Genomic DNA, 13,215 nt, shown 5'->3' on the forward strand with positions numbered 1-13,215 from the left:
ACATACAGTGAGCTAGTGAAGGTATTCATTAACACCCTGCAGAACTGGAAGTGTCACCATGAAAACTGTTTGTTTGCACATCCGAGTGTCCTGACCTCAGATATGCTAATAACACAGACACACTGTTCTCTCTCTCTCCCTGAGCTGGTAGTAAAACCTGTGGGTTTTCATTTGTTGTCATGAAGAATCTTGGCAACAGACTACTGGGACCAGATCCAAGGAGCACTTAAGGTGTGTATGTAAACACTCAAGACAAAAATAGAAAAGGGCCACGTTCTACTTTGGTCATCAGACTGTGAATACGTCAGACTACGCAGGGCTTGAGACATACGCTGTATTCAAGCATGACCCGTAAGTCAGCTAAATTTAATTTTTTGATTTGTACAGAACAGATGTTGATCTGCAGGACAAATTAGAGGCCACAACATGTTCACATCAACATGCTGCTACGGGACACCATCCAAAAAACACACTAGTCACTGAAAAATTGTGCCAGTCGTTTCTTAATGATGCACTTATAAGGACTTGGCAGCTTGATGGTGTGCACTCATCAGGTCAAACCGTTAAAGATTTGAATGCAAGATTGTTTTTAAAAGGTTTGATATTCATCTTAAACACATACACCAATTAATTTGAACTGGACAAATAAAAAAGGTTTAGCAGATGGCTTTTTGTTTTGCTTTATATACACTAAAAATACAATACAACCCTGGCTTTTCCCCTCTTTTACCAGCAGGTGGAGGCAAAGATCCACCGCCAGGTCTGTTAGAAGCATTGAAATAAAGAGCACATTATCTTCTGATATGTCAAACAAAAAAGGGGATAATGAGGTTTGGGAAATCTGTCCAGGAAACACCAATTCACAAACATCTAGACATTTTATTATGAAAATAAGACAGAACATAATAATTTGAGCACATCTTTCCTTCTATCATGCATTAGAGCTGATGGACACACATGGAGAGAGCATTTTGCCGAACAGTCCCTCTGCTACACCTGCAGTGCAGTTCTTAATGTCTGGAAGGTTCACGGGAAGCCACGGTGAGGAAGTGCTGCAGACCATCCATGGTCATTCATATGGATATGACAGATGATGAACAGTATCTGAATGTGGCTCAGTGATTAAAGGGTGACTGTCGGGTTCTGGATGCGTGTGTGTGATTACAGGCTTCTCTGTGTTGTTGTTGTTGTTGTTCACTTGGCCTCCTGGGCTTTTTTGGCACTCTGTTTCTCCTTCGCCTGGTGAGAAGAAAAAACACAAATAATATCATTACTGTAAAAATGTACACAGGAATTTGTATAGAATACCGTTTGTCTCTTCTGTCACAAAATCTGGTTTCTGCAGACATTAAATCTTAATCACTCTAGTAGATTAAAGCATACCAAAAGCATTGTAAAAACAAAAGTTACTTTAAAGTTTTATCATGAACTCTGCAGCAGAGACTACGTTTGCCCTCTAGTGGACAGACTAAACAATGAAACTGAAAAGCCTCAGCCATTTCATTATGTTTGTTGATTATTTTTCCCTTCCTGAGACCCTTGACATTGACCAAAGTCTTTCATTATTTATTCATGAGGGCCTCGACAAAACACAAACAATATCCCATTAAAAACAATGAGGAGGAATGATATTTAAGTTCCCAGACACGCACACACAGAGAGCAAATAGTGTTAGAAAGCTACAAAAAGACAACAAAGTACCTTCTCCACCAAAGGTATTAACTGTTGGTACTCTGCCAGTGTCTTCAGTAGCTCCATGATGAAAGGAAGGTAGTTGTGCTTTCGCCGAATGTTTTCAATCTGTGAGAAAACACATAAATCCAACAAAGTGAGGGAAAACTGGGCATGACTGATGTGTACCAGGGAAACTAAAAAACACAGCAAAAATACAATGTAGCCTTACATTTTCCCGCTTTCATATCATAGTGACATGAAATACAGAATGTAATGTTGAAGAGAAACTCACCTTATATCTTTTAAGTTTCTGGTTTTCCTCTTCAATAAGGAGCTGGTACTTGGCAATCTCAGACTGGATGGAGCTAAGAAACGTGCTGCTCTGGTCTGTGTCCATTGGCTCGTCCTGGGAACAGACAGGAACAAAAGGTTACGGTGTATAAACAGGATATATCCTGACTTTTTAAAAAAATCAGCGCCCAAATGATGGGACAGTTGGTGAATTAGACTTGTAAAGTGAATGAACTCCAGCCACTTAAATTAACCCTCTGAACCCCAACTAGCCATTTCAAAGCGGGTTTTGCTCTTTTTACATTTTACTCACTGTGGACTTGTATTTACAGTGAAAAAACGCACGATGAATTTCTCTTGATTTAATTTTTTTTTTTTAATTCTTGGAATAAAATGGAATTTATATATATATATATATATATATATATATATATATATATATATATATACACACACACACACACACACACAACACTTCCAAGTGCCCACAAGTGTCAAGATAATTGGGAACAAACTGGGTCTCCACATATTGTACATATTGAAATATTGTTGTGTTTCCTGCCTCTCCTGTCCTCTCCTCTTGGTTCTGTGGAAACAGATTTTCAGTGAATATTTGTCACGTGACCGTTCGTCTCAGCAGAATCAATAATGATTCTCAGTGTTGCGGAGGAGCAGAAATTAATGGTTTTTAACAGGATCTGGTCAGTGCCACTTAGAATAAAGTGATTTTAACAGAAATATCACTATTTTAAGCTGTGGTTATTGTTCCTAATAGAAACTTTTGTGAACCTATGATTCATTCAAGGACTGTCGGAAAGTTTGAATTTTAACGATAATGCCCATTTCTCTCTATGATACAGCTATTACAACATAAATTTTGCTGCAGTTCAGAGAGTTAATCCGTACTAGTAACACCTTTGCAAGGTTTGCTTCAGGCCATCCTAAGGACTCACAGTGTACCTATGCATGTAGTATATGTAGTTTCATTAATGAGAACTGAATAAGGCAATAGTAAATATACTGCTTTAGAAACAACCCACTCCTTAAATGTTTGCATGACTGTAGTTAAACCCTAAACCTTGTGTTTGCTGACCTCCAGTGGTTGAATGCGTCACCTTGCTGCAGTGATCCAGATGTGTAAACAGGGTGTGATCATTACACCTTGACAACACTGTTTTTCCGTGGTTAGTTACAGGTGTAACGCAGGACATTTCTGACAACACCTAATAATGACACTGGGTGTGGCATCAGGTAAAACAGGCAGCAGCTCTCAACCACAAAAAGGTTAGTGAAAAAATGTTACCTTTTCATTAACATCTTATTAGAATTCTGCCTTCATGCCCGATTTTTTTTGTCATAAATAGCTGTCACTACTTTTCATAATGTCCCAAGATCTCCTATTTGGGACAATATGTCACATGTTAAATGTTGCGACTCATCAGCAGATTTCATCATAACACAAAAATCAAGAAACCTTAAATCCGACCCATTATATGTAGCAGACAAATATGATATGATGAATATTTTGTCCAGTTATGACCTCTAACTTTTGACAGACGACATCTGATGCAGTTCAAATGCTGCCTCGCAGGGAGAAAGTAAGACATTACATTGTTTTCTGTCATATCCACACTGGATCCAGCTGCCACTCACCTCAGTAAGCTGGGTCTGAAGCTCTGCGATTTTTCTCTCGTATATCATCTTTCTGTCTGACACAATGGCCATTAGATTGAATCGGATCTCTCCTTCGCTGTACCTAAAGACAGAAACAATACAGTTTTACTAAGTATAGAATGATACGCTGTCAAGAAACCCAAGGTAGTACAGTATCCGTCTGAACAAGTATGTATAAACAGAGATCTATCCATCCAACCATCTTTGTTTTGTGACATTATGAACTCCAAGAAATGTAAATAGATTAAACGAGGTGGAAGAAAGCGCTTGTCTGCAAAATGATTCCTGCACAATGCTTTACATTAATTATTTTGGTGTGTCACTACTCATTGTCTTAAAAGAAAGTGGAAGAGATTCATTAAAATTCCACATTAACAGTGATTAAAACCATTTGGTTAAGCTAAAATTAATCTAGAATAAATGTGCAAAGATATTCACTTTTGTATTCTTTTCTCAATCACCGGGCGGACTGCGCTGATCCAGTCATCCTGGTTGCACGCACCTGGTGAAAAACACAGACATGAACAATTAAGACTGCAGGTATCTATATATACGGTAATGACACTGTACATCATCATAAAGCAGACAGCTTGAGAGGAAATAGGCCATGGCCAACGAGATGAAATTCAGCTGCGCATAGCAAGACTGAACAGCGAGGGACTTTAAACATTAAACTGCCAATGTTGGCGCTGAAACCATAAAAGCAATAAAAGAAAAATAACAGATGACTTTTTTTTCTGCTTACCCAGGTCGATTGGTCCCTCTCGAAGTCCGTCCAGCTCGTATAGTCTGCCGTTTACAGGAACGTAGCTCACAAAGTGAAAGGCGTCCTCATCCTTTGCTGACGACTTTGCGTCAAATTCAAACATTTGCTGTCTGCAAAAACAATTATATTAAGAAATATAGTTGTCATGCATTGTACAAACACATGTAGATGCATTTATTGTGCCTTTAGAACAAGTAAGGACGTAGGAAGGCACTCTGCTCCAAGAAAACCTGGACTACAATCAAAGTCAATCAATGTGATTTACAGACTATTAAATATGTTTGGCCTCAATACAAAATGTTATTACCAAGTAGGTCATGAAAGTGCTTTATGTGACAAGGAACTTTTTTTATTTGTCATTTATTACAAAAGGGAATCAGCTCTAACAAAGTTTTGTGGTGACCAACAAATGACCCAGCTTAACATTTGCCTGTTTCACACACACTCGGGCCAATCACTTTTCACAGCGTTCAAATGAGGAGCTAAAAATAACATGGAGCCAATCAAATAGACTTTCTGCAGCTGGATGTGATATGAGCAGGAGCTTACCTGGCAAAGCTGTTGTGAACTTGTCGGATCACTTCGGAGTTGCTAAGAGCCAAACCTTTCATCTGTGGAGAGCGGGAGGTGCAGGATTATAAAGCTGACTGTATAACCCTTGCCTTAAAGATGCAGCTGCATTAATAAAGACTGAATGGAATGTATTATACAATCCTTTCTCCATGCAAGTCATGCATTACATTAGTGTATCAATGTTAGTCATATTTAAAAGAGTAATTAAAGTAGTCAACTAATTTGTTGTTTCCATATCATGCCAATAAATATACAGATTCTAATCTAGTCTCAATTCCACCCTCGCTCGTTTTCCCAAATAATTAAGTTCTAGAGTGGTTTCGACTAAATCAAAAATAATAAAATAATAAAAACAAAGTAAGCTTGGCAGAAGAAGTCTCTCTACTTTAAGCTTCTCGGAATCAAAGGAGAAGTTGAGCATCAAAAATCAGTTCAGCCTGGTTCTTTTGAACATTTGTAGGACAGATAACTGAGTCATCATGGTTTTAAAAGGTAAGAGGATAAAACTGTCAGTGTTAGAGATGGAAGGGGAAATTACTATAGCAATAGCAAGTTGTGTAATAAATTACTGCTCACTGACGGAAAGCAGTTTTTTAATGTTTTTTTAAATAAATAATGTATTTATTATTATTTGAGTTACAAGCAAAGTGTTAAAACACTTCATAGTTTCCAGCAAATGCACAAACAAATAACTATACTGTGAATGTGTAGAAAAGTATACTGCTGAACTAATTAGAAAGAAATAGAAATAAAAAAGAGCAGTTCTTTCAATTAAAGAGAAAAATACCGTGAACGTACAGCAGCGTCAAAACTCTGTGAAAACTCTCTGAACTCTGTCAGCGTGTCCCCAAGCAACATGTCAGAATGGCAGCAGTTGAGCAGCACGCTGACTATTGCCTGTGTGGCACAGGCGTTGTTAATGACCTGAAAAAGACACAAAAGAAATACATGATAATGAAAAGGACAGATAAAAAAAATCTCTTTAATGATGCAGATACAATTAAAGTCCACCACATTACATCCAGTGTAATTTGAATCATCAATTTTGTGACATTAATTGCCTCAAAAAGCAGTGTGACAGAAAATCAAATTTCAAAAGCGAGATGTTCCTGTATCCTGGAAAATGTCCATTTTGTCACTATTTGTTTATATGTACATTTTTATTTGTTTATTTGTGCACTTTTTCTTTAACTTATTGCTCAGTTTATCCTGTGTTTAACTGTTTGTCTTTTTTCTATTCAAGTATCCCTGAGAGCATTGTAAAATCGGAGTCAAATTCTTTGCATATTGCACACATATTTAGCCAAACGATTCTGATTTTTAATATCAGAATGATCCTCACACTTTGTTAGGGGGTGAATGCTTAACATCATTAAGCTACTCAATTAAGAGCGCATCACTTCATCATCTAAACTACCTTATTAATTAACCTGAGCAACCCTGCTCTAAAGATAGTGATGTTCTGCAATTAAACTTGGGTTTCTCTTTGCCATCAGAAGCACCCTTAGTAAGCAGAATATACTATTATGTTTATTATGGTTCTTTCTTGGAGCTATACATCAGCAGTTAGATATTGAGTCAAGTGCACTTGGAAGGACATACGTGCTCAAACTGTGATGGAGCAGAGTGTAAAATAAGATGTACAGAAGCAGACAATGGCTGTATTTTATTGGCTATGGACTTATTTAGTGTTATGCATACTACAGCAACAATGAAAAACATGATTGGCAAATATACCTGTTTTGCAAAGAAGATGTGGTCAAGCCTTGAATCCTGGACGATAGATCCTGCTGGCTCCTCACCTGGCTGCCACTTGAACAGGAAAATCAAGCCATGAACTGGTCTGGAACAGCACAGATACATTATTATAAACATTATGCATGTCTTTATGAGGAGAGAGCATAAAAAATAATGAAGGTATGACCATACTTCAAGTTGTCAAAGTTCTCTGGCTCCATACTCCAGATCTCTTCAACCTGGGCGCCTTTGCAACCTGACAAGGACAGGTAAAGCATCACATATCGTCACACTATTAAAATAATCGCCCCAGTCATTTTTTGTCAAAATTAGTTTTTTTTGCCTAAATCATCTCCTCATGACGCCAGCCACCTATGGTAAAATCGCCTACACCCTCAGTTGATCAGATCATGTGATTTTACCTCTTTAAGATAATGGCCTATGTCAAGTGTGTGACATAAGCGGATTTATTATGCCTAAATCAATATAAAATGTGACTATTTTTTTGGCAATTTTTTGAACATGCCTTTGTGACTTAAGCAAGATATTGTAACACTTTATTTTCAAGGTGTCTACATAAGAGTGACATGAGCGTGTCATGAACATTACATGGGATGTATCATGAACATTAATGACACTTTGAAGTAACATTAATGCTCATGAAACTTGTCATGTTTCTGACAGGCTTGTGTGCATTTTATGTAGATACCTTCAAAATAAAGTGTTACCATATCTTGCTTAAGTCACAAAGGCATGTTTAAAAAATTGCCAAAGTCATTTATTTCTCTTAAGTTACATAATTTTCACACAGTGTTATTACTATGCCAATAGCCATCCTTTGTTACATCCTATTTGAGTGAAATGATCAATCTATATGATATGTTACACTTTTAGTGAAGTTTTTTGTGTTTCCTGCAAAACTTGAAAAAAACGTTAACTTAGTGAGCAGCTTTCCCCCCCAGCAGAACAAATGTCATTCATGAGTGTGGGTTTGTTTTCACGCGCCGTTGTTTTGAACGCTGAGTAATGCTAGCCAGTTAGCTTGCCTAATTAAGTTAGCTAAGGGTGCCCAATTATTATTATAATTATTTTAGAGAAAGCAGCGTTTGGATGGCTGTTGACAACACAAAGCCTGTACAATATTTTCATTTCATCCTCATAGCATTATTTTTTCTTATATAGCAAACCAATAGGAGCTAATTTACAAGTTACCGTTAGCTTTAAAGGAGCTAGCTAGCTCTATCGGATAGCCACGTTACATTGAATGAGCAGCTAGCGTAAAGATATCACACTCACCAAATCCTTTTATCAGTTCCGTGAAGACGCCAGGGTCGCTCTCCATCAGACACCACTCTCCTGCACTTCCAGCCATTCTTCAAAATATTGTTTATTCAACCTGCTGTGCACATATACAAGATGCTAATGTCCTAGCTTAGCAGTAGACCCTGCTAGTACAAGCTAATTTCAATGAAGCACTGGAGTGACCTCACTGTGATGCGGGGAGATGTGGGCAATGTGGGTGTGCGCGTTTTATTTCACGGCGTACACCATCAGTTGCAAAAAAAAAAAAAAAATGTATCCCTTAACATTGGCAACGTGCATGATGTATAGGATTATACGTATATTTGCAAAGCGACAATTGAAAATGACTAACCAATGAGTGGGGAAAATAATCCCTTCTTATGAGCTTCAAACAATCACCGCCCGCTGGCCCGGGACGACGGGTATGATAAATGAAACACTCTACGGTAAAAAACAACTAAAACGAGACATTGGGCGATGATGCTGGACTTTCATTCATTCATATTTATTAATAATCATAAATACACATTCTAGGCATTAAGAAAACGCTTAACAGATGTTGCTATGGATACGCCCATTACTCGTCATTTTTACACCACTGGCGGCAGAATGATTTCATGGTATATTCATACATTTTAAACCAATCATTTACCTAATATCATAGAAATTCTGACACACTCAACTTCTGCTAAAATCTGAGATACATTGACATAGAAAATGCTTCGATGACCAAGTAAAAAAAACATCAAAAAAATATATTTTTCCTCACTAGTCTATGCAGATAATGAACATTTCTCTGTAATACATAATGCTTAAATACATGTGTTGATGATACAAAAGTCTGTAGTTCTTTAAATATTATGAATAATGACCTTAAATAAACTGAGAAAATGAGTATTAAATCAAAACATCACAACCCAATGATGTTCCCAGTTTGGTGATGCCAAGAGAGATCACGCCTTTTTATGACTGTAATACTGTAATATTGTTCAATAAAACAACCATGCAGATGACAAGTAGTTCCAATATTCACAGATTTTGTTTAAAAGACAGCAGCTTTAATAACAATAATAATACTGTGCATCCCTGGATGAAAACATATGTAGCCTAACATCAAGTACCAAATGCTCTCTGATAGATAAAACACACAGTCATGTTCAAGTAATGTTCAACTTGTAGCATGAGATCAAGCAAATATTTAATACATACAGGATTGAAAAAGAGTAAAAGAACGGTTAGTCATTTAGCCGATTCAAACTGTCCGCTGCCCGAGCCTTCGGAGCTGGAGGCAGCACAGCAGGGAGCGCACTGTTCGATCAGGGGCAGCAACTTTCCCTGCTGGTGGAGTTGTTTGGTGTCAGAGCCACCCCCGATGCAGTTCCCATTAATGAAGACTCTCGGCACCTGAACACAAATTGTGTCATACAATAGTTTTTTAAAGAAAGTAGGTTTAGTGCATTTATTTTAAAACACGTTCAAGCTGCAGCATTCTTGCTCCCGCTACATCCAATCATGTGTTGTTTGTATATTGCTTCAAATTATTTTGTTATTTTTGTTGACTCCCATGCCACCATAGAGTGACACATCTTCTCTCTAGCTCACTGCATCATATCAGAAGTCACATTCTCCCACTTCAACTTAAATTCGTATCGTTGAAAATCTAACATTGTCAACTTAAAGTTTTGAATCAGGACATTGGCCCGTGTACCATTCGTTCTTTTGAATTTCAATTAAGAACGAAAAACAATAAAATGGGAAAACAGTTTGTCATTTCATTATTATAACTATTATAGTGTCAAATAAAAAAAAACAGATTTCGACCTCTATTTCCAATATTTCATTTAAGGTTCATTTCAAATATACAACAATCAAAACAATCAACAGTCTTGTGCCTATTTTGATATTTTATTCTCGGGTTTCTGTGCCCCAGAAGTTATGCTGCTTAGCGCGCTGAGTGTGAATTTAGTCCTTTCTCATGTTGCCTATTTAATGTCTCCAATATCCCCGCTTGAGCGCCATCTTTACAACCAACCCAAAACTCTTATTTGTGCTTAGATGATAGAGGAGCCATGAGCGAGGATTCTGGAGAGCATCCTATGGGGAAGTCTTTTAGCGGTGGCCCCGCCCCCTGACTGGACATCAGTTATTGATTAGACGCTGCAGCTGATCGGACTGATCTTATACATCAACATCACTGTAGTTTCATACCGGAGTGAAGACAGATCAAAGATTAAACTCAAATGTTTCACCACAAGTGTTATAGTTTATTTATATGATTCGCCGTGTAGTTAAAAATCTGTATTATTGTGGGTTTAAACAACAAAAAGACCACAAACATCTTTCTACATTTATAATAAATTAAAAGAAAGATTGTTCTAGAAGCTTTTTCCCCCTTTCATGATCTGTTATTTCCACCATTCAAATTTATTATGGATATTATTCAAGTAAAAAAAAGGTTTTACATGTTAAAGGTTTAAGAACCTTTAACATGTGTGAAACACTAAGGTGTATATACACAAACTTTTTGTACAGGTGATCTTTTTCTAAACATGGAATGGTACCTATATTTTATCAGTCGTAATAAAAATATTAAAATCATCTCTACTATAATTTCCATTACATGTATATATTTGCTATCATTACAGACTATAGCCTGAGCAGCTTGCTGTGGCTTTATCTTGACTCATATTCAGCTATTTTGAGTCAAGATAAAGTCTTGAATCTGGGCTGCAGCCCAAACAAAACAGGAGTCAAGACAACCTAAATTTAACTTAAATGCAGAGCTGCCAGAACAAATAAGCTTTCATATATACATGTTTTGATTCCTTCTTTTTGAAATAGATGCTGAAATAACAGGCTGTGAAGTTACTTCAAATACAGATCCCAAAATACAACATGAGGCTCTTACCGTTCTGGCACCGGTCACCTGAGCTAAGGCCTCTTGTAGTCTCCTCCCATCATTGTGCTCATCCAGTTCAATCACTTTGTAGGTCGCACCAATTTCGTTAAATACATTCTTGGCCATTTTGCAATAAGGACAGGTGGTCTTGGAAAATATCACAACACAGTTCTGCGACACCATCTCCTGAAAAGTCAGAAAAAATAAGATTTCATTAAATATCAGCAGTTCAAACTGATACACTTTTGTGTATTTTTGTTGTCTGAATTTGATGAATTCTGTTCTTATTTACGAATTACACAGCATCACAACAATTGGGTTGTACAACAAAACATCAGAAGAGGAGGCAATACAATGGAAAAAATGTACAAAAGAGGCTAAGATACACAATTGACTTCAAAGCTAAGGAATACTGGTGGACAGTAGAAAACACAAGCAAATACAAATGCTATTCCCCAGAAATAGTTGAAATTTACATTGCTGTCTTAATGCAAAATGCATCAGACACAGACAATTAAAACTAAGTTGTCGTGAGATCCACCTCCCATTACTGACCCCAAGTTGACTGCAATGTAACAGATCTGTAAGCTTCCACTTACCTGAACATACTGTACACAAGATGTGCTGGCCAGAGACGTGGAAGATGTGAAATTCCCCATTCTGAAAAATACACATCACAATATTGGAGCATACAGCATTTCAAAGCATATGATCTCCTGATATAATCTACTTCAAATTGACACACTACAACTGACTAGGTTGTAACCTCAGAAACGTGAAGATACCAGAGGAAGAGACGATCTGAAGCCTAAATAAAAGCATCAAAATCATATCTAACTGGAACATCACTGCTGGTCTTAAAATACCCATGGACATTATCATAGATGTAGCTGCTGGTTTTACTAAATATCGCTGTTTTGCTCCTTATAACGCCTGGTCTACAACTGAAGTGAGGTTTATGTGCTAGGTAATCCAGGATTAGGAGTACACATGCTCTTAAATGGCACTAGTAATTAGCTCAGATTTGATGTGGGCACGGGACATGCCAAACTCCACTAACAATCTGTCCATATTAAGAGGAAACGCTTCTACGAAAACCAATTAATCTTCATAAAATGTGGCAGTCAGTGTCTTATGAAAAGTGACCACCTAATTGTAATTCCGGCACATGCTTGATTCACTTTTCCTGTATAATTTTCAATTAAACCATAATATTAGATAACATAACGTTAGCTAAACGTTGAAAACAACAGGCATGCAAATGATTAAAAAGTTGAAATTAATGAATTACTGATGGATCACAGGTATGCCGAATTTACCAGAGTAATATAATGAATCGTAAGGTCTCTAAAATATTTGTGTTTGGCACTTTCAAATTGTTTAAACTTGGAATGTTGTGAGGTTATTATAAAACATTTCTGTTCGGCATGCATGTGGTAGTGAATGGACTATAATGGTGTCCCTCGATGTCGCACTGTTTTACCAACTAAACTGCACGTCCACGTGGGTGCTGGTATGTTTTAAAGGCGCTAAGAGTCTGTGTTTTGTCTGTTAAAACAAGCTAGCTAGCTATTATTTTGTAGTCAAGCTAGCGGGAATGACCTTCGGCAGCCGGTCCATGCCGTTCTGGTAAGACATCCTGCTCGAGCAAACATGGAGAAGAAGGAAAACACGGCCAAAAAATAATCGCGCTGCTGGCCTGAATGAAACATGCGGTTAGTGTACAAACTGTTGTGAAATCACGCAGCACCCCTGGCTGATACTCTACGCCTGATTTCGACCTTTATTTACACTGTTTATGCCTGGAGCCTACCTTACGTGACGACCGGAAGTAGTTCCTGACGCAGGCCGCAGTTCGTACGTATCTTCCGCCACGTCAACAATAGATCCCATAAATGGTATTCCATTGCTAGGCAACAGCTTGTATCCATGTAAATTTACGGTCAGCTGATTTCATTCACAAACCCAAACAAAGTGTTTAAAATGTTTACGTTTACAACTGTGAAGAGTTTTAAATGACACCGATTGGTATCGTAATGATGAATGATCTTTCCAATTAAATACCAACATTTCACACAAAATAGAGAAGCAGGCTCTGATTTCATTATTTTTATTGCATAGATGTCTACATTTTTGTTCATGTTTATTTGTGGACATTTTCTTTAACTTATTGCTCAGATTATTCTGTGTGTTACAGTATTTTTACTTTAATATTTAACCTTAAGTACCTGAAAGCATTGTAAAAATAGGAGTCAAATGATAGCAGGGACAATAAAGCTGATTCTAATTCTGTTTTTTA

At 37.3% G+C, this 13,215-nt stretch overlaps 2 protein-coding genes across 3 annotated transcripts; both read right to left on the reverse strand.

Annotated features, from left to right (window-relative positions):
• Window positions 1–865: 865 nt before the first annotated feature.
• uchl5 (ubiquitin carboxyl-terminal hydrolase L5) lies at window positions 866–8,223 on the reverse strand. Its single transcript, XM_059341695.1, has 11 exons — window positions 8,012–8,223; window positions 6,908–6,971; window positions 6,716–6,821; window positions 5,777–5,902; window positions 4,955–5,016; window positions 4,385–4,515; window positions 4,078–4,141; window positions 3,619–3,721; window positions 1,967–2,080; window positions 1,702–1,800; window positions 866–1,239 (listed from the first exon to the last, which is right to left on the reverse strand). The coding sequence occupies exons 1-11, from the start codon at window positions 8,085–8,087 to the stop codon at window positions 1,195–1,197; spliced, it is 990 nt and encodes a 329-aa protein (XP_059197678.1). The 5' UTR covers window positions 8,088–8,223; the 3' UTR covers window positions 866–1,194.
• Window positions 8,224–9,034: 811 nt separating this feature from the next.
• Window positions 9,035–12,797, reverse strand: glrx2 (glutaredoxin 2). 2 transcript variants are annotated; one of them, XM_059341697.1, is made up of 4 exons: window positions 12,730–12,797; window positions 11,516–11,576; window positions 10,926–11,102; window positions 9,035–9,421 (listed from the first exon to the last, which is right to left on the reverse strand). In XM_059341697.1, exons 2-4 carry the CDS (start codon window positions 11,573–11,575, stop codon window positions 9,257–9,259), a joined length of 402 nt encoding a protein of 133 aa, XP_059197680.1. In that variant the 5' UTR covers window position 11,576; window positions 12,730–12,797; the 3' UTR covers window positions 9,035–9,256. The 2 variants fall into 2 exon arrangements, with proteins under 2 accessions (XP_059197680.1, XP_059197679.1); XM_059341696.1 differs by lacking the exon at window positions 12,730–12,797 and adding an exon at window positions 12,519–12,709.
• Between the last annotated feature and the right edge of the window lie 418 nt (window positions 12,798–13,215).

The sequence above is a fragment of the Centropristis striata genome, chromosome 9 (genome assembly GCF_030273125.1).
Source record: "Centropristis striata isolate RG_2023a ecotype Rhode Island chromosome 9, C.striata_1.0, whole genome shotgun sequence".
Lineage (NCBI taxonomy): Eukaryota > Metazoa > Chordata > Actinopteri > Perciformes > Serranidae > Centropristis > Centropristis striata.

Excerpts from the sequence above, each read along its gene's own strand:
- uchl5 (XM_059341695.1), bottom strand. The coding sequence starts at position 8,087 with ATGGCTGGAAGTGCAGGAGAGTGGTGTCTGATGGAGAGCGACCCTGGC. Across the intron at positions 4,142-4,384 it reads AGAGGGACCAATCGACCTGG|GTGCGTGCAACCAGGATGAC; the intron begins GTAAGCAGAAAA and ends GTTTTTCACCAG. Across the intron at positions 2,081-3,618 it reads TTCAGACCCAGCTTACTGAG|GACGAGCCAATGGACACAGA; the intron begins GTGAGTGGCAGC and ends GTCTGTTCCCAG.
- glrx2 (XM_059341696.1), bottom strand. The coding sequence starts at position 12,628 with ATGTTTCATTCAGGCCAGCAGCGCGATTATTTTTTGGCCGTGTTTTCC. Across the intron at positions 11,577-12,518 it reads GCATGGACCGGCTGCCGAAG|AATGGGGAATTTCACATCTT; the intron begins GTCATTCCCGCT and ends TGTATTTTTCAG. Across the intron at positions 9,422-10,925 it reads AGGTGACCGGTGCCAGAACG|GTGCCGAGAGTCTTCATTAA; the intron begins GTAAGAGCCTCA and ends ATTTGTGTTCAG.